Source organism: Panulirus ornatus, chromosome 31 (assembly GCF_036320965.1).
Source record: "Panulirus ornatus isolate Po-2019 chromosome 31, ASM3632096v1, whole genome shotgun sequence".
Taxonomy (NCBI): domain Eukaryota; kingdom Metazoa; phylum Arthropoda; class Malacostraca; order Decapoda; family Palinuridae; genus Panulirus; species Panulirus ornatus.
The window spans coordinates 4,186,916-4,205,484 of NC_092254.1; the positions used below are offsets into that span (position 1 = coordinate 4,186,916).

The following is an 18,569-nucleotide window of genomic DNA, read 5'->3' on the forward strand; positions in this document are numbered from 1 at the left end:
ATCTACTTTATTGACAGTTAGAACCATTATTAAGAATGCAGACAAAATAAAAGCTTCCACCATGATGACTGCAAAGCTAACAGCAATGAGGGTGACTTGTTCAAGGAAAATTTTGTTAGAAAAAATGGAGGGTAGGCTGAGCATTTATGTGTATGACAAAATGCGTCAGAAAAAATGGAGGGCAGGCTGAGCATTTATGTGTATGACAGAATGCATCATAACAAGTCATTAAGCCAAATCAATTTATAGAAAAGGCAGTGTGCATCTTCAGGCAACTACAGGAAGAAGATGCCTCAGAAATGTTCTCTGATAGCAGAAGTTGCTTTGAATGCTTTAAATGGCATGGTAATTTGCACAGTATCTGCATTTGTATTGAGACTGTAAGTGGGATGCTCAGGCCCAGGAATTTTCTGCCACCCTCATAGCTGTTGTTAAGTGTGGCAGTTACCTTCCCCAGCTTGTCTTCTGTGTTGATGAAACTGGTGTTTTTTTTTTGAAAAATATGCCATCCTGCACTTTCACATCTTGAGAGAAGAAGCATATTTCTGGGTTCAAGGTTGTAAAACACCACTTAACACTACTTCTGGGGGTTAATGCTTCATTAAACTACTTCTGGGGATTAATGCTTCAGGAGACTTCAAGGTGAAACTGATGCTCCTTTACCACTCAGAAATACCAGAGTTGTGAGGGGATTTTCAAAAGAGCTTCTGTCTGTGATTTGGAAATCAAATATGATTGCCTGGGTGATGATATATATATTCCCCTGTTGTTATGTCACATTTTTGCTCAGCAGTGAAGTGATGTTGGTAAAGAGGAGACCTTGAACCCATAGCAATTGTTGGTGCTCAATAATGCTCCAAGCATACATATAGAAGTGGTTTATCTTCCACCAAATACAATTTCCTTGGTCCAGCCAATGAGTCAGGGAGTCTTGCTATTTTCAAGGCCTTCTACATCATGCCTGCAGATGACTTGTGGAGGAAACAGATGATAAAGATAAATCTGTCAGACAGTTTTGGAAAAACTTCTACATCATGAATACCATAGATAATGTGAGATGAAGTAACTAACAATTCATGAACAGAGTTTAGAAGAAGCTCTGGCTAGAAGCATGTACGAACTTCCTGGGCTTTGATGCAGCACCATTGATCGTGACTGACATTGTTGAGCTGGCCAGTGAAGCAGCTCTGGCGTTGTGGATGTGGTTGATGTGGAGCAGCTACAGCAGTCTCATGGTGCCAGTTTTACAAGTGATGAACAGTGGGAATTGGCACAGCAGTGCATCAAGGGTGAGGCTGACAATTCTGATACAGAAGAGCCAGTGACACCACCAAAGAGAAACCTTACCACAGCATTCTTAAGTGACAGGATCACCAAGAACGCAGAGATCGTGAACCAGTTTGCTGGGAATGACCCAGACTGGGAGTGCAGCTGCAGGGCAGAGAGGTGTTCTTGACATGACTTCTTGATACAGAGAATTGCTTCATGAGAGAAAACTTGAGAAAAGGCTGACAACTGTATATGCCTTCTTCAAGAAATGTCCAAAATGTTACCATAGAAACCAATAGATGTATCATCTCACCACTTACCACAGTCTCCCTCACCACTACTGCCACATTCATCACACTCATCATGATCACTACTTCCATTATCACCAGCTACATCATAATTTCAGTGATGCAGATGCCAAAGCAGAACTGTATGATATCCTCTGTCCCTGCCCCCCAACCCCCACTGCATCTCAGTGACATGCTGCCTCTTGTACTCATTCTACTTAGATTGTTCCTATTCATCAAATGACTTATTCATGATATAGTATTGCACATTGTTTATTTGTTATTTATTAATTAGGAAAGAGACTACTGTAATGATTTTCATTTATTGATAGTTTATAAATACCTGTAATCCTTGTATACAGTGCTGTATATATCTTACATGTAAAAAAATAATGTCATCAGGAATGCACCTCTATAAGAGCAGTGGTATAAAGACCCTGAAGCGAGCTGTTTTGTGTAGTGCTCCATTTTCCAGAAAAGTCTTGAATGCTGATTAGCTTATTTTTGTACTCAGATGGTGTTTAACAGAGGGAAATCATACCTTTATTATCATAGCAGAAATGAGCTATTCCCCGTAGATCTTACCAGGTAGAGTATCAGTGATCAGCAAGTGGTATTGGTAATTTTTCAGTGACAACAACTTCGTCTTACATATTTTGGAAAGGCATGGTTTAAGTATGTTAAATTGATGTGCCTTGTTTGATGATGGTGAGAGTAAATATCACATGCTTGTATGAACTGAAGAATTCCTTGAAATTTTCCTTCATAGTTCAGGGTGTTTTATGTGCTGGTCCATCTCATATGCTAGGAAATATGTAGCTATAAGTGTAAAGCTGTTCATGTTGTTTGACCAGTTGTTCTCTGGTGTGACCTGTGAGGTCTGATATCTATAATGTAGCATTATGTTTACTGACTTCACCTATAGTTGTGTTTTGATGCTACTTGACATGTTTCCTCTAGCTGTGTGACCTAATGGAGCGGGATCTGTGTTACCTGGCGAGCCTGGACACCATAGACAATGGCAAACCATACACAGAGTCATTGTCTGACCTGGAGTACAGCATCAAAACCATCCGCTATTATGCTGGCTGGTGTGACAAGATTCATGGCCACACTGTTCCATGTGGTGAGGATGATGGAGAGGGTGTAGTATTCCAAGTGCCTAAGGTGTGAGGCACAGAGGATAGCAACATGTTTCAGGAAACTGTTGAGATAAATTATATTAGGGACATGTGATGTAGGCTTAAGTACATCTTTAGATATTTGTAGATCACAGATTTAGAAGACAAAAGTATTATTGCTGTACATGTTTGTAGAGAAAATTTTTGCACCGAGTCTAGGGTAAGATCAAATTTAATTTGAATCACATGTTGATTTTCAGGATGCATTCCCTACTTTATCATATTCCCTGTAAAGGCACATAAGTGAAGTCTAATCATGGTATTTTGGTATGGCATTGAGATGACCATTATGTATGAAACTGAAACACTGAAGTTATTGGTGATTGGCAGATGGAGAGTTCATGTGCCTGACCCGAAAGGAACCTGTGGGTGTTGTGGGACAGATCATTCCCTGGAACTACCCAGTCATGATGCTGGCTTGGAAGTGGGGACCTGCACTTGCTGCAGGCTGTACCATTGTCCTCAAGCCTGCAGAGCTTACACCCATCAGCTCCCTGTATGTGGCTGCCCTTGTGAGAGAGGTAAGAATCATGTGCTGTGATTTACACTTCAGAGACAAATGACTAACATTCTAACATTAGATGGCAGATGAACTGACAGTCCATGTCCGTATTCTGTTTTAAGACAGAGTTGTCAGCCGTTGAGAGGATCACCTTATAAACTTTTTTTTAACGAAACTGCTCAGTCCATAATTCTGCTTGATTTCATTTTATGACATAATCACATGTATGATGAAAGGAAAGCAATGGATATGATCACATGTGTAATGAAAGGAAAGCAGCTGATGTCAAATTTTCTTGGACAGCAAGTTGGGGCTCTTGAAAAGGGAAAATCAACCTCACTCTTTATTGTTCATCGATGCATCCCCATCCTAAATATTATATTCACTTTAGTCTACTTGAAAAAGGACATACAAAAATGAAGAGGGTACAATGTCATGCCAGAAATTATTCCTGGCCAAGGATACAAGTCTTACGAGAGCTGACTAAACCATTTAAGTGTGTTTAACTTAGAAAAGATAAGGTTAAGAGGTGATTTATATGTATTCAAAATCTTGATCTAACAAACTACTTAATGAATGATTTGTGTAGATTTTATATGTAGTAATGGATAAAAGCTTGTGGGTCAAGTGGTTTATGTAGAATGAGGCAAGGTACTTTTTATTTAAACTGGATTGATAATATATGGAAAGATTTATCTGTTAAAGTGGTTAAAAGCAGTATTATAGATATGTTTAAGAAGAGGCTTAATTGATATTAGTAACCTATTACACAATACCAACCTGGATTTGAGTGTTTTCTTCTTTCTTTCATACTATTCGCCATTTCCCGCGTTAGCAAGGTAGCGTTAAGAACAGAGGACTGGGCCTCTGAGGGAATATCCTCACCCGGCCTCGTTCTCTGTTCCTTCTTTTGGAAAATAAAATAAAAAAAAAAAAAAAAAAAAAACGAGAGGGGAGGATTTCCAGCCCCCCGCTCCCTCCCCTTTTAGTCGCCTTCTACGACACGCAGGGAATACGTGGGAAGTATTCTTTCTCCCCTATCCCCAGGGATAAAACATCATAGATACTAAATATATCATTCAGTACATCTACAGCTGTAATATGCTCCTTCTCTACACATTGTCTTCTCTGCCACTGTGTAAACTCACATGAACTATTCTACACAAAGAGAAGTATAAGACTACCCACTGTACAATCTACATTGCAGTACATATTAACAGTATACTCTAAAGTCAGAACTACTACCATCATCAACATTAATTCGCATGCAAATTACTCTCAGTAAAACTTATTCTAAACTTTTTTCATCCTTCACTGCTATTCCTGCATTAGCAAAGAAAGGGCCAAGAACAGACAAAGAAAGGCCCCTATCCACAACCATGCCCCATAGATCTTTCCATGGTTTCCTACAGCTGCTTCATATGCCTTGTTTCAATCCATTGATGGATTTGAGTGTTACTTAACATAATTTTTGTTTTGCTTGATCAGTGTTTTCCATGTTAGCAAGGTAGCACCAGGAACAGACAAAGAAAGGCCACATCCACTCACATCCACTCTCTAAGATCATGTGTAATTCACCATAACAGTTTTATCATTTGGTATTCTTCCTCACATTGTGTCCCTCCACTTATGATTCTCCCACAACTTTAGGGGTTATTATGGCTTGTAGAGTAGATTTGACTGCTCTTCTGTTATTTTGAGGCAAACATTACCAGAGCTTTATATAGTACCAAAATTATTTTTTTTTTCTTTTACAGGCTGGTTTCCCTCCAGGTGTGATAAATGTCATGCCTGGCCTGGGAAGTGTTGCAGGTCATGCTGTCTCTCATCACCCAGATATAGACAAGGTTAGTTACTTATGCTGATGCTCGTACCATTCCTGTCATCATCCAGGTATTTGTGGACAAGGTAAATTACCTATGCTAATGCTCTTAGCATTTCTGTCATCATCCAGGTATTTATCGACAACCTATGCTAATGCCCTGCCCCACAGGAAAATGCATCACTACCCATAGCTTCAATGAGGTAGCGCCAGGAAACAGACAAAAAAGGCAACATTCGTTCACACTCAGTCTCTAGCTGTCATGTGTAGTACACCAAAACCACAGCTCCCTATCCACTTCCAGGCCCCACAAACCCTTCCATGGTTTTCCCCAGACGTTTCACATACCCTGATTCAGTCCATTGACAGCATGTCGACCGTGGTATACCACATCGTTCCAGTTCACTCTATTCCTTGCATGCCTCTCACCCTCCTGTATGTTTAGGCCCCGATCACTCAAAATCTTTTTAACTCCATCCTTCCACCTCCAGTTTTCTTATTTTCATACATATTTGCCATTTCCCACATTAGTAAGGTTGGGAACCATTGAACCATGCCACTCAGTACTTAGTAAGCCATCCATTATGTATAGCTTACTTCTTGGTAGGCCATTGTGATGTCTTTCTAAACTTATGCAACTCAGTTTCTTTTTTCTTTATTTTTGTACTTAAAGCAGTTATCTTCCCCTTTAAGATGATAGGTTTTAACCTTTTTAGAAATTTAGATTTTTGTACTCATTCTCTGTTTTGTAAGTTTTTTGTAAGGTCTAGCATTGTGAAAGAATTTCATCTGTGACAAGAGCTTTAGATATGCATAAATGACTGTTTAATCTGGTTAAATTCCTTGAACTGGGGAGATTATCTGAACCTCTAAAGTAATGCACTCATTGTTATTTCTTTCTTTAAAGATTTTGATATCTTAAAACATTCCAGTGTGATTTCAGTCATTTACTTAGATAAAGAATGACATCAACCACTCTTATGGTTTAATCTAACTCATTCAGAAAAGGCACCTCTGATTGTGTCCTTTGTTTCCTCAACACAGGTGGCATTTACTGGTTCAACTTTAGTTGGACGCAAGGTGATGGAGGCAGCCAGTTTATCTAACCTGAAGCGTGTCACCATGGAGCTGGGTGGCAAGAGCCCTGTTGTAGTGTGCCAAGACTGTGGAGACTGTAAGTTGGATGGCAAGAACCCTATTATTGACTGTCAAGACTGTCTGTTGGTTTGAGACTGTTAATACTTGGAGACTGTAATTTGAATGGCAAAAACCTTGTTGTAGACTGTCAAGACTAGGAGACTGTAAGTTGGATGGTAAGAACCCTTTTGTAGACTGTCAAGGTTTTAGAGACTGTGAATTAAATGATGACGTTGTAGACTTTCAAGGTTGTAAAGACTTTTGAAGTTCATAATTTACAGAGGCACTCAGGCTCACCTGATTAACTTTTTGTTTAGAAAATGGCAGTTATTGATTGTAAAATAATCTTTTCTCAGCCCACATTGTATACAATGAGTGTCATACTAGAGAGATTTTTAATGTAGGACTTTCTGATCTAAGAGATTTTTTATTATTTTTAATCAATATTTTTCCTTTACTGGGGCATGAGTGCACAATATGATTTCTGTTTTAGTGGATGAAGCAGCTCAGTTGTGTCACACTGCATTGTTTGGCAACCATGGGCAGAACTGCTGTGCTGGATCTCGAACCTTTGTGCATGAGTCAGTGTATGAGGAATTTGTGAAGCAGGCCGTGAAGTTGGCTCAGGCTCGGCCTGTTGGAGACCCATTTGATGAAAACACACTTCAGGGCCCTCAGGTTAGGTTTGTTTGTTTGTGGTAAACAAGGAAATGGTGAGGCTTAGGTTGGGTTTTATTTATGTTAAACAAGAAATTGTAGACCCCTCAGGTCAGGCTTAATACTATAGTGCAAACAAGGAACTTAAAGGTTATTTGGTTCTGGTTTGTTTGTGTATGGGAAACAAACCATTGATTTTTTTTTTTTTTTTATGTTGAAGGCTCCTGTCACTGACAGGAGTTCACATCAAGGCTGGGCCTTAATTGAAATATTGAGAGATTTATGAAACAGGGAAAGAAAAGACAAGGGAAAGTATTATGAATTTTTGAGAAAGTGAAAAAACTGTCTTTTGAAATGTGCCAGATCTTAGTTATTGGGAAAGAATTGAGAGGGTAGAGAGTTCCAAAGCTTCAATGTTTAGGGAAAGAAGCAGGTATCAAAACAGCCCACTCCTGAGTTGCTGATGGCCACACAATGATTATGTGATGCAGTAGCTTGCCGAGTATTGTGTGGTCTAGCTAGTGATATGGGCACACAAGCAGCTTGAGAGCAAAAGCAAAGTTATACCAATTGAAAAGGGAAAGTGAATCAACATTGTGGCAGTATAGTTGCAGTGTAATTTAAGAGAGTGTATTATTTGTATAATGGGATCTGGTATGCACTGTTGTGAAGGTTGATATAGTACCATGTTAAGCAGTACAATTTTTTGGAAATATTTTGCTTATCAAATAGAAAACTGAAATAGAATATTGGTACTTTATCCCTTCTTCATTTTAGCCCACTGATAACACACCAAGGCATGACAAAAATGAAGGCTTTGGCAAGGTCCTATGTATGGTGGCCCAATCTGGATAAACAAATAGAAGTTGTTTCTTCATGTCAGGTATGATAGTCCATGAGGGCAGATACACCTACTGCATAAATTCATCCATGGACTTTTCTGTCACAACTTTTGTCGAAACTTCATGCTGATTTTGCAGGTCCACTCTTCACTAAGATGTACTTTGTACTTGTAGATGCTTACAGTAAGTATCCTGAAGTGGTTTAGATGAGGAATGCTACAGTTGACGCTACTGTAAAGGTTCTCCATGAAGTTTTGAGTAGACATGGATTACCTGAGATTCTGGTCACAGATAATGACCTGCAATCACATCAAAGGAGTTTTCTGATTTCTGCTTAACAAATGGTATTCTGCATTGTGCATACTCAACTTATAAACCTTCTACAGGTGGTCAAGCAGAGAGAGTAGTTCAAGTTCTTAAGTCAGCTTTATGTCAAGCTGAAGTACTAAAGCAAGATACTGAGACTGTTTTACAGAGATACCTGTTTTCTTACTGCATCACTCCACATTGTACAATAGGAATTGCACCATGCATGCTGCTGATGGCAAGCAAACTGCATTTATTTGGATTTGATATTTCTATCCCGTACAAAGAAAGCTGAAGTAGAACAAGAGTCCATTGTGAACTGAGGTGTTTCATGTGGCTGTCATGAAAGTGGATGATACAGTGCTACTAAGAAATTAGAGGAAAAGAAAGCTGGGTGAAAGGTAAAGTGGAGAAAATGCTTGGAGAAAGGCATTATGTAGTGGAAGTTATTGATTTCTATGTAAGGAAAAGACACATAAACCAGTTGCTGAAATGTTCTGAAAGAGTAAATGATGAAATAGTCTCTGAGGATGCTTTACTAGATGAAAATGCAAATAATGAAACCAGTAATTTACATTCAAGTCCTATGCCTAATGGGCTTCTGGATATGCATCCTGTAATGAACTAAAATCTTAAATTTAAAAGTGAAAGTGAAAATACAAGTCCTAATGAAGCAGTACCTTCTAATGAGCAACTAGTTGCTTTTAGGAGATATTCAAAAAGGCAAAGGAAATCTAGATATTTGATTGACTACACAATTTGAATTTTCTTTGATTAACTGAATATAGTGTCTGTACTAATTATGGTGTACAGTACTATGTTATAGTAGTTACTCAAAAGGTTCTTTTTGTTTAACATTCCTTCCATACATTGAAGAATGTGTGGAAGATGAGAACATTATCTTGGAAAGCAAAAATGGGTATGTTTGAAGGAATAGTGGTTCCAACAATATTTTATGGTTATGAGTCGTGGGCTATAGATAGGGTTGTGCGGAGGAGGGTGGATGTGTTGGAAATGAGATGTTTGAGGACAATGTGGTGTGAGGTGGTTTGATTGAGTAAGTAATGAAAGGATAAGAGGGATGTGTGGTAATAAAAAGAGTGTGGTTGAGAGAGTAGAAGAGGATGTATTGAAATGGTTTGGTCACATGGAGGGAATGAGCGAGGAAAGATTGACAAAGAGGATATGTGTGTCAGAGGTGGAGGGAACGAGAAGTGAGAGACCTAATTGGAGGTGGAAGGATGGAGTAAAAAGATTATGAGTGATCGGGGCCTGAACATGCAGGAGGGTGAAAGGCATGCAAGGAATAGAGTGAATTGGAACAATTTGGTGTACTGGGCTTGACGTGCTGTCAATGGATTGAACCAGGACATGTGAAGCATGTGGGGTAAACCAAGGGGGGATAGTGTTATATATTACAATTAAATGTATAAGGGATAATATTTTTATTGTTACCATATTAACTACATATTTACTTTCAGTGTATATTGTCTATATGTAGACTCTCTATGAGGAGTTTTTTTTATGTTCCTGCTTCTGTGAGTAGGACAGAACTAAGAATACCTTAATCTCTCTAACATAAGTGGCTTTAAGAAGCTGATACAGCACAAAGGTAAACTTCTGGAATGAGGAAGTTCCAGTGGCTTATAGATAAGTTGGATCATCCTGCTAGCGTTGTGAATATTCACATCTTTCAGGTGAGCCAGCAGCAGATGGAGCGTGTTTTGGCTTACATTGACCAAGGCAAAAGGGAAGGAGCCGTGTTGGAGTGTGGTGGAGGTCGTCTGGGTAACAAGGGTTACTTCATTCAACCAACAGTGTTCTCTGATGTGACAGACAACATGACCATTGCTAAAGAGGAGGTATGTCATAAATATTTAGACTAAAGTTTACCCGAAAATGAAGTGTATATGTTGATGCTTCATACTTTAGAATACTTTGAAGATCCAACCAATATTTGAGTGATTTATATTAAAGATCGAGTAGGTATAATGAGGGACATATTGGTAAATGTAAAATGTTTGGCCTTGAGTGCTTGTCTTACCACTACTGCCCAGAAATTTTACGGTGTTCAGAATGGAACTATAGTCTCTTATCAGTTTTTATATGTCCTAATAATGATTTTGTTACACATATTCGGAATTCATTGTCAGATTGTATTGTTGTAAATCATTGTGAGAATATGATATTGTAAATCATTGAGAATATATTGTAAATCATTGTCAGAATATAGTATTATAAATCAGTCAGAATATTATATTGTAAATCAGTGAGACTATAATATTGTAAATCATTGTCAGAATATAATATTGTAAATCGTGAGAGTCTGATATTGTAATCATCATCAGAATATGATATTGTAAATCACTGTCGGAACATGGTATTGTAAATCATTGACAGAATATATTGTAAATAATTGTGAGAATATAATATTGTAAGTCGTAGTGGGAATATGATATTGGAAATCATTGTGCGAATGTAATATTGTAACTAATAGTGAGATTACAGTATTGTAAATCATTGTGAGAAAATAACATGGTAAAGCGTTGAGAATATGATTTGTGAATCATTGTAAGAATATGATATTGTAAATCATTGTCAGATTATAATATTGTACATCATTGTCAAAACATAAAATTGTAGATTGTAAATTGTTGTCAGAACAGGATATTGTAAATCATTGCCAGAATATAATGTAAATCATCGTCAGAACATGATATTGTAAATCAGCAGAACAGAATATTGTAAATCATTGGCAGAATGTAATTTAGTAGATCATTTTCAGAACATGATATTGTAAATTGTTTTCAGAACATGATATTGTAAATCAGTTATTGTCTTCAGTGTGGAAGCTGCATCTTAAGCATTATGGGTCCTGTGACAAGACAGTTTTTGCAGTGTTGGTGAGATGGATGGTGTCTGGAATGCCAGCAAGAAAGTGGTGGTCTGCACATTATAAATTGTTCACATTCATTGTGACTCAAATTCATTATCTGTTTTCCCTCTATTATGGACATTTTTTGCTACACCTTGTTTAGATTTGGGATTGTCTTCTGTAAACACTTCAAATAGTTGCAAGGGAGGAGGAGAAATTACTCATAAAGAGAAATTTCTTCAGTGATTTTATTGTTCTCATAGTAATAAGTTTTAGATATCTGGGAGTGGATCTGGCAGCGGATGGAACCATGGAAGCAGAAGTGGATCATAGGGTGGGGGAGGAGGCGAAAATTCTGGGGGCCTTGAAGAATGTGTGGAAGTCGAGAACATTATCTTGGAAAGCAAAAATGGGTATGTTTGAAGGAATAGTGGTTCCAACAATGTTGTATGGTTGCGAGGCGTGGGCTATGGATAGAGTTGTGCGCAGGAGGATGGATGTGCTGGAAATGAGATGTTTGAGGACAGTGTGTGGTGTGAGGTGGTTTGATCGAGTGAGTAACGTAAGGGTAAGAGAGATGTGTGGAAATAAAAAGAGCGTGGTTGAGAGAGCAGAAGAGGGTGTTTTGAAGTGGTTTGGGCACATGGAGAGGATGAGTGAGGAAAGATTGACCAAGAGGATATATGTGTCGGAGGTGGAGGGAGCAAGGAGAAGAGGGAGACCAAATTGGAGGTGGAAAGATGGAGTGAAAAAGATTTTGTGTGATCGGGGCCTGAACATGCAGGATGGTGAAAGGAGGGCAAGGAATAGAGTGAATTGGAGCGATGTGGTATACCGGGGTTGACGTGCTGTCAGTGGATTGAATCGAGGCATGTGAAGCGTCTGGGTAAACCATGGAAAGCTGTGTAGGTATGTATATTTGCGTGTGTGGACGTATGTATATACATGTGTATGGGGGGGGGTTGGGCCATTTCTTTCGTCTGTTTCCTTGCGCTACCTCGCAAACGCGGGAGACAGCGACAAAGTATAAAAAAAAAAAAAGTAATAAGTTTAAGGATAATCTGCTGTTGATTTATTAGCTTACATTCAGTAATTCGATGGCACACATACAGTAGTGCAACAGTTGGATTAGTTCCTGTAACTGGGTAATTATTTGAAATTTCCAGTGTCAACTTAGTTGTCATAAAAGTTTGCTTAAGATGTTTAAGGTTATGTTTACTGGAATTAATAACTATATTTGTCTTGTTTAGCAAATCTTTATTCGTGGTTGCAGATTTTTGGACCGGTGCAAGTCATCCTCAAGTTTAGTACACTGGAAGAGGTGATTGAGCGCTCCAATAAAACAGAATATGGGCTCGCTTCAGGAATTGTGACACGTGACATTAACAAGGCACTAATGTATGCTCAAGCTGTTCGTGCTGGATCAGTTTGGTGAGTCATTTTGAATTTTGTAAGTTTTTTCTACTGTGAGGAAGGAGATTGCTGTCAAGACTCTTTGACTGTTTGTACCATGAGAACAGCTTACCTCACCTAACTTATTTTACATAGTCTTCCATCAGTACAAAAGCTGAGCATTTACACAGTCTACCATATAATGCTAATGTGCATAATTTGTCACATTGCTCTTAGAATGTCATAAAACTTCATAGAATCATAGTAAGGTCTTTTGTTGTGCCATAAGGATGTTGTTATGACCAGAAACATTACTTCTGTATATCTTATAGCCTTTCTCACCTTAGAGAGATAAGGTCAGGAACAAATGAGTTATGACCTTGTTTGCACACATCCTTTCCGTAGCTCTCATGTATAATGTACTGAAACCAAATTCTACCATGTACAGCCAACATTGTAGTTTATCTTGAATTCAATGTACTTTGGTTCATACCTTGGACAGCATTTTGCTGCTCATATACCAACTTCATTATATCCCAGGCATTCCTTTCACCCTCCTTAACACCTAATAACCTTGCTCTTACTTGCATTTACTCTCAACTTTCTCCTTTCGCATACTTTTCCAAACTCAGTCACCAACTTCTGTAGTCTCTCACTTGAATCAGCCACTAGAGCTGTATCATTAGCGAAGAACAACTGACTTGCTTACCAGGCCTTCTGCTTAACAGACTGCTTACTTGCCCCTTTCTCCAAAACTCTTGCATTTACCTTCTAACCACTCCATCCATAAACAAATTAAACAACCATAGGGACATCATACATCCCTGCCACAGACCTACATTCACTAAGAACCAATCACTCCTTATTCATACACATGTTTTACATTCTTGGTAAAAGCTTTTCACTGCTTCTAGCAACCTCTCACATCATATAATCTTAAGACCTTCCACAAAGCGTCTCTGTCAACCCTATCATATGCCTTCTCCAGATCCAACATCCTCTACCACTTCTGAAACCACACTGCTCTTCCCCATTCTGATGCTCTGTAAATGCCTTCACCCTCTCAGTCAATACCCTCCCATATAATTTCCTAGGAATACTCAACAAACTTATGCCTCTGTAGTTTGAACTCTCACCTTTACCCCCTTTGTCTTTGTACATTTGCACTATGCATGCATTCCACCAATCCTCAGGCACTTCACCATGATCCATACATACATTAAATATCCATACCAACCAATCAACAACACAGTCACCCCCTTTTATGATAAATTCTACTGCAGTACCATCCAAACCCGCCACCTTGCTAGATTTCATCTTCCACAAAACTTTCACTACCTCTTCTTTCTTAACTAAACCATTCTCCTTGACCGTCTCACCTTACACAACCCTGACCAAAACACCCTATATCTGCCACTCTATCATCAAACACATTCATCAGACCTTCATAACACTCACTCCATATCCTCACTATCTGTTATTACTTCCCCACTTGCCCCTTTACTTTGAAAATCCTGTGATAAGTTTTCCCAGATATATGGAGAATTCTACCTCATTACAACTCTGTTTGAATTTACCACTTTATAAAAGCTGTATTCATTGTCTGGAAATTATTGATGTGTGTTATAGTCACCATTAAGGTTAATATGGTATGAGTAGAAGCTGAAGATGAATGTGACTAATGATTCAATATTTACTGTTATATTTCAGGGTGAACTGCTATGACTTATCTTTGCCACAAACCCCATTTGGAGGCTACAAGCAGTCTGGTCATGGCCGAGAACTGTAAGTAAACTTTTTGCAGTTCTAATGCAAGCTTCTATGCTCAATTAATTTTGTGCCATATATTTGAAATTTGTATGTTTGGGCTTTTGATTATAGTTTTTCTCCTTGGGAAAGGTTTTTAGCTTTTACTCTCTTGAAATTTTTACTTTGATGCAAAAAATTGTCTGGTAGAAAAACGTTCAGGAAAGACTTAAGAACAAGATATTGGAGACTTAGAGATTGTAAGATATACTTTATTATTAGTTATAAGTGGGAACGTTAAAAGTGCTGCAAGATCACTGATGATCAGCTGCATGGTTCCAAAGCACATCCCTCAGATATTGCTCCCATTTCTCTGTCCTTTCATCATATTCTCTTACTATTTCCATATTCCTCTTTCTTCTGACTTATTATTTATGCTAGGGGGTGGCCAAGTGACAGTTCTTCAAAGGCAGATGTGTGGCTCTTGAATTCATTACAGAAATTGAATATGTAATTATCGAGGCTACTTTTATGTAGAAGACTGCTCCAACCCCTAAATTTATGAAATCTTGTTGAGATATCAAATATTTTCTAATACTAGCTTTTTCAAAAAAGATGCAAGACTTGTATGAATATATAATGTTTCTTGGATTGGTTTTGTACTACAGAAAGACTTTAAGTTATGACTAATCTCATTTTTTGGCTTCAGGGGCGAGGAAGGATTAGCAGAGTACCTGGAGACAAAGACTATATTGATCAAGGTACCAAGCAAGATGTCATAAGCCTAACTTCATCTTTTAAAAGGTATTTAATAGAAGGATTTACAGTATGAATTATATATAGAAGAAGAGTAGATGCCAGTACCATCTGATTAGGGACTTACAGTATGAAGGACATGTAGATCCTCCTGGAAGGCTCAAGTGGGTTTGTAACCACAATTAAAAGGAGGGACAGGTAGTATGTTTGAGGAAAGGAACCTGAATGTTGTAGCTCTTAAGTGAAACAAAGCTGAAGGGTTAGGGAGAAAAAAGGTTTGGGAATATCTTTGGGATAAAGTCGAGGGTTGGTGCAAGGGTAAAAAAGCTAAGGAAGGGATGGCACTATTGCTGAAGCAGTTGTTGTTGAGAATGTGTGAAAGAATATAAGGAAGTGAACTTCAGATCGATTTAGGTACAAATGAAAGTGGATTACAAGAAATGGGTGATTATATTATTAGTGCCTATGCATCTGGCCATGAGAAGAAAGAAAATGATGCAAAGTGTTTTGGGAACATACGAGTTGGTGTGTCAGCAGTTTGGTGCAAGAGAATGGGTATAAGTGAATGTGAAAGTGAGTAATATGGCAGTTGAGGATTTAATTAGGGGCGTGGGGTATTTAGTAAGCTGAATGGGAGTGGTAAATAAGTCATTGTGGTGAAAAAAGAATGATGATTGGGAATACCCAATTTAGAAAAAAGGCTAAAATGGAAATGGTAAATGACCCGCTGTGTGGTGAAAAAAAAATGATTGGGAATACCTGATTTAAAAAGGACTTTGATGGAAATGGTAAATAACTTGCTGTGTGGTGAAAAAAGAATGATGATTTGGAATACTTGATTTAAAAAGGACTTGCACAAGTCTACATGGTTGAGTAGGAGAGATGGTAAGTATCCATTATTGGACTACTTACTAATCAGTATGAAGAAAAAAGAAACTCTTTGGTATTAATGTGCTGAGAGAAGCAGCCAGTGGGATGCTGGATCATTATCTGTTGGAGCTAAGGGTGAAGATTTATTGAGTTTTTGGAAAAGAGGAAAGGATATGGGTGATAGGGGTTGGTGAAAACTAAGTAAGCTTGGAAAAGGGATTTTTGTTGAAATACTGGGTAAGATTGAGTGTGGAATGGCAAAAGGTGAGTGAACGAAACTAAGGGAAATGGTGAGGAATGGTAGGTACTTAGGTAAGCAGCGTGGCATATGCAATAGTAGTGTGTAGCATGTTGAAAAGGTGTTGAGTGGTGGAATGATTTAGTAAAGTTGCTAGTGAAAGAGAAAGAGAGCTGTATGAGCAGCACTTACAAGGAGTGCAAGTGATTGGAAGATGTACAAGAGAAAGCAGCAGGAAGTCAAGATGAAAGTGCAGAGGATAAACAGAGAGAGGCATATGAGATTTGGGGTGAACAAGTATCAAAACATCAAGAAAAATAAAGATGTTTTGGAAGGTAGTTAATGGCATAGGAAAAACAGTAGAACAAATGGAAACATCTGAAGTTGACAAATGAGGAAGTGGTAGTGCTGAGGTGAGGAAGTAGAATGTATTTTGAAGGATTGTTGAATGTGTTTGATAATAGGATGGCAGATGTAGGGTGTTTGGGGCAAGAAGGTATGTGAAGCAAGTCACTGAAAGTGGTGTGATGAAGAAAGGTGTGGGGAAAGCCTTGTATCAGATGAAATGTTGCAAGGTGGCTGAAGTGGATTGTATTGAAATGAATTTCTTTAGAAAGGAGATGCCTCTGTTGTTGATTGTTTAGTCTGGATTTTAAGTGTATGCAAGTTTCATGGTGAGGTGCCTAAGGATTGGCAGGATGCATCTATAGTGCTATTGTATAAAGGCAAAGGGGAAAAATTTTGAGTGTTCAAACTACAGAGATGTAAGTTTGTAGAGTGTGGTATGGGAGAGTGGTGACTGAGAGGGTGAAGGCATTTGCAGAGTGTCAGACTGGGGAGGAGCAGTGTGGTTTCAGAAGTGATAGAGGATGTGTGGATCAGGTGTTTTGCCTCGAAGAATGTGTGAGAAGTAAATGGAGAAACAGAAAGAAAACATACAACAGGGTTGATAGAGATGCTTTGGGTTAGGTCTTTTGAATATATGATATAGAGGTTAAGCTAGCAGAAGCAGTGGGTTTTCATCAAGAGAGTAATGTGTGTGTGCAGTTAGGTAGAGAGGAGGGTAAGTCATTCCAGGTGAAGGTGGGTCTGTGGCAGGGGTGTATGACTTTACCATGGCTGTTTTACTTGCTTGTGGGCGAGTTGTTGAGGGAGGTAAATGAAGGATCCTAGAGAAAGGGGCAGGTATGCAGTCTTTAGGGAGTGAGGGGCCCTGAGAAGTGTCAGTTGTTTTTGCTGGTGAAACAGCTTTAGTGGGAGAGTTGAAAGAAAATTTGCAGAGGTTAATGTCCGAGTTTGGGAGTATGTGTGAAAGGAGAAAGTTGAGAGTAAATGTGATTAAACGAAAGATTATTAGGTATAACAGAGCAGAGGAGTAGGTTAGTTGGGTGGAGTGAGTTTGAATGGAGAAACCTTGGAGGAAGTAGGGTGATTTAGATACCTGGGAGTGGACATGGCAGTAAATGGAACTCTGGAAGCAGAGGTGAATCATTGTGTGGGCGAGAGGGCAAAAGTTCTGGGAGCATTGAGGAATGGGTGGAATGAGATATCAATCTCTGGGAGAGTGAAAATGGGTATGTTTGAAGGTATAGTAGTTCCAGTGATGATGTATAGATGTAAGACGTGGGCTATGGATGAGAATATAAGGAGGGTGGATGCTTTAGTAATGAAATATGTGAGGGCAGTATGTGGTGTGAGGGGGTTTGATCAAGTAAGCAATGTAGGGTAAGAGAGAGGTGTGGTGATAAGAAGAGTGTTGTTGAGAGAGCTGAAGAGTATGTTGAAGTGAGTTGGACATAAGGAGAGATGAGTGAGGAGAGGACGACAAAGAAGATATGTTTCAGAAGTGGAGGGGAAACCAAATTGGAGATGGAAGGATAAATTGTAAAATATTTTGAGTGAATGGAGCCTGAACAAGCAGGAAGGTGAAAGACATACTGAGGAGAGAGTGAATTAAGATTGATTTGGCATGCAGGGGATGGCATACTGTCAGTGGACTGGACTGAGGCATATGAAGCATCCAGGAAAAAACCACAAAAAGGTCTGGATCCTGGTTGAGGATAGGGGGCTGTGGTTTCAGTGCATTACCCGTGACAGCCAGAGAATGGATGCGAGTGAATGGGACCCTTTTATCATAATTTCCTGGCACTACCTCACTCGTGTAGGAAACAATAAGCAATATGAAAGAAAATGAAAGACTTATCCTCAGGCATTTGATGGCAATTCCTCAAGTTTTGTTTGTATTCCAGATTTCATCAAAAACCCAGCGTTCAGTAAAAGCAAGGAAGGATCCAATTGATGTCTAAACTGAGCAGTGGAATGAAAAGGAAGTACATTGAAAATCAGAGGTACTATAAAATCATAAGTTTTTATTTGTTTTATTAAGTTTCCCTGTGTTGGAGATTCTAAAAGTTGACATCTTGCACAGAACTGTTTCAATGTCTGTGATATATTGAAAAATAATTTTCAGTACTTACTTCCACATACTGACAAATGCCACAGTGTCCTTTTGGGAATAAGCTAACACCATTTAGAGACCATACTTCCTAAAGCATGGTGTTGCTAGTAGCAGTACTCCCAAGCACCTTCACCCCATAAACAGATGCACTGTATGAGTAGCCAAATATTGATGAACTGGTAGAGCCTTGCTTTCCACACATACTAGCTTTTGTAGTTTAGTGAAGTGTTC

At 38.7% G+C, this 18,569-nt stretch overlaps 1 protein-coding gene across 3 annotated transcripts in view; it reads left to right on the forward strand.

Annotated features, from left to right (window-relative positions):
* LOC139758728 (aldehyde dehydrogenase, mitochondrial) overlaps positions 1-18,250 on the forward strand; it is a 40,366-nt gene extending 22,116 nt beyond the window's left edge. For all 3 annotated transcript variants that reach the window (XM_071680434.1, XM_071680436.1, XM_071680437.1), the window contains 10 exons: positions 2,517-2,682; positions 3,068-3,258; positions 4,997-5,086; positions 6,106-6,235; positions 6,692-6,876; positions 9,701-9,865; positions 12,152-12,309; positions 13,981-14,055; positions 14,726-14,820; positions 18,130-18,250. In XM_071680434.1, coding sequence (XP_071536535.1) covers positions 2,517-2,682; positions 3,068-3,258; positions 4,997-5,086; positions 6,106-6,235; positions 6,692-6,876; positions 9,701-9,865; positions 12,152-12,309; positions 13,981-14,055; positions 14,726-14,798 — 1,233 coding nt within the window. In that variant the 3' untranslated portion in view covers positions 14,799-14,820; positions 18,130-18,250. The remainder of the gene's footprint in view (positions 1-2,516; positions 2,683-3,067; positions 3,259-4,996; positions 5,087-6,105; positions 6,236-6,691; positions 6,877-9,700; positions 9,866-12,151; positions 12,310-13,980; positions 14,056-14,725; positions 14,821-18,129) is intronic.
* The last annotated feature ends 319 nt before the right edge of the window (positions 18,251-18,569 follow it).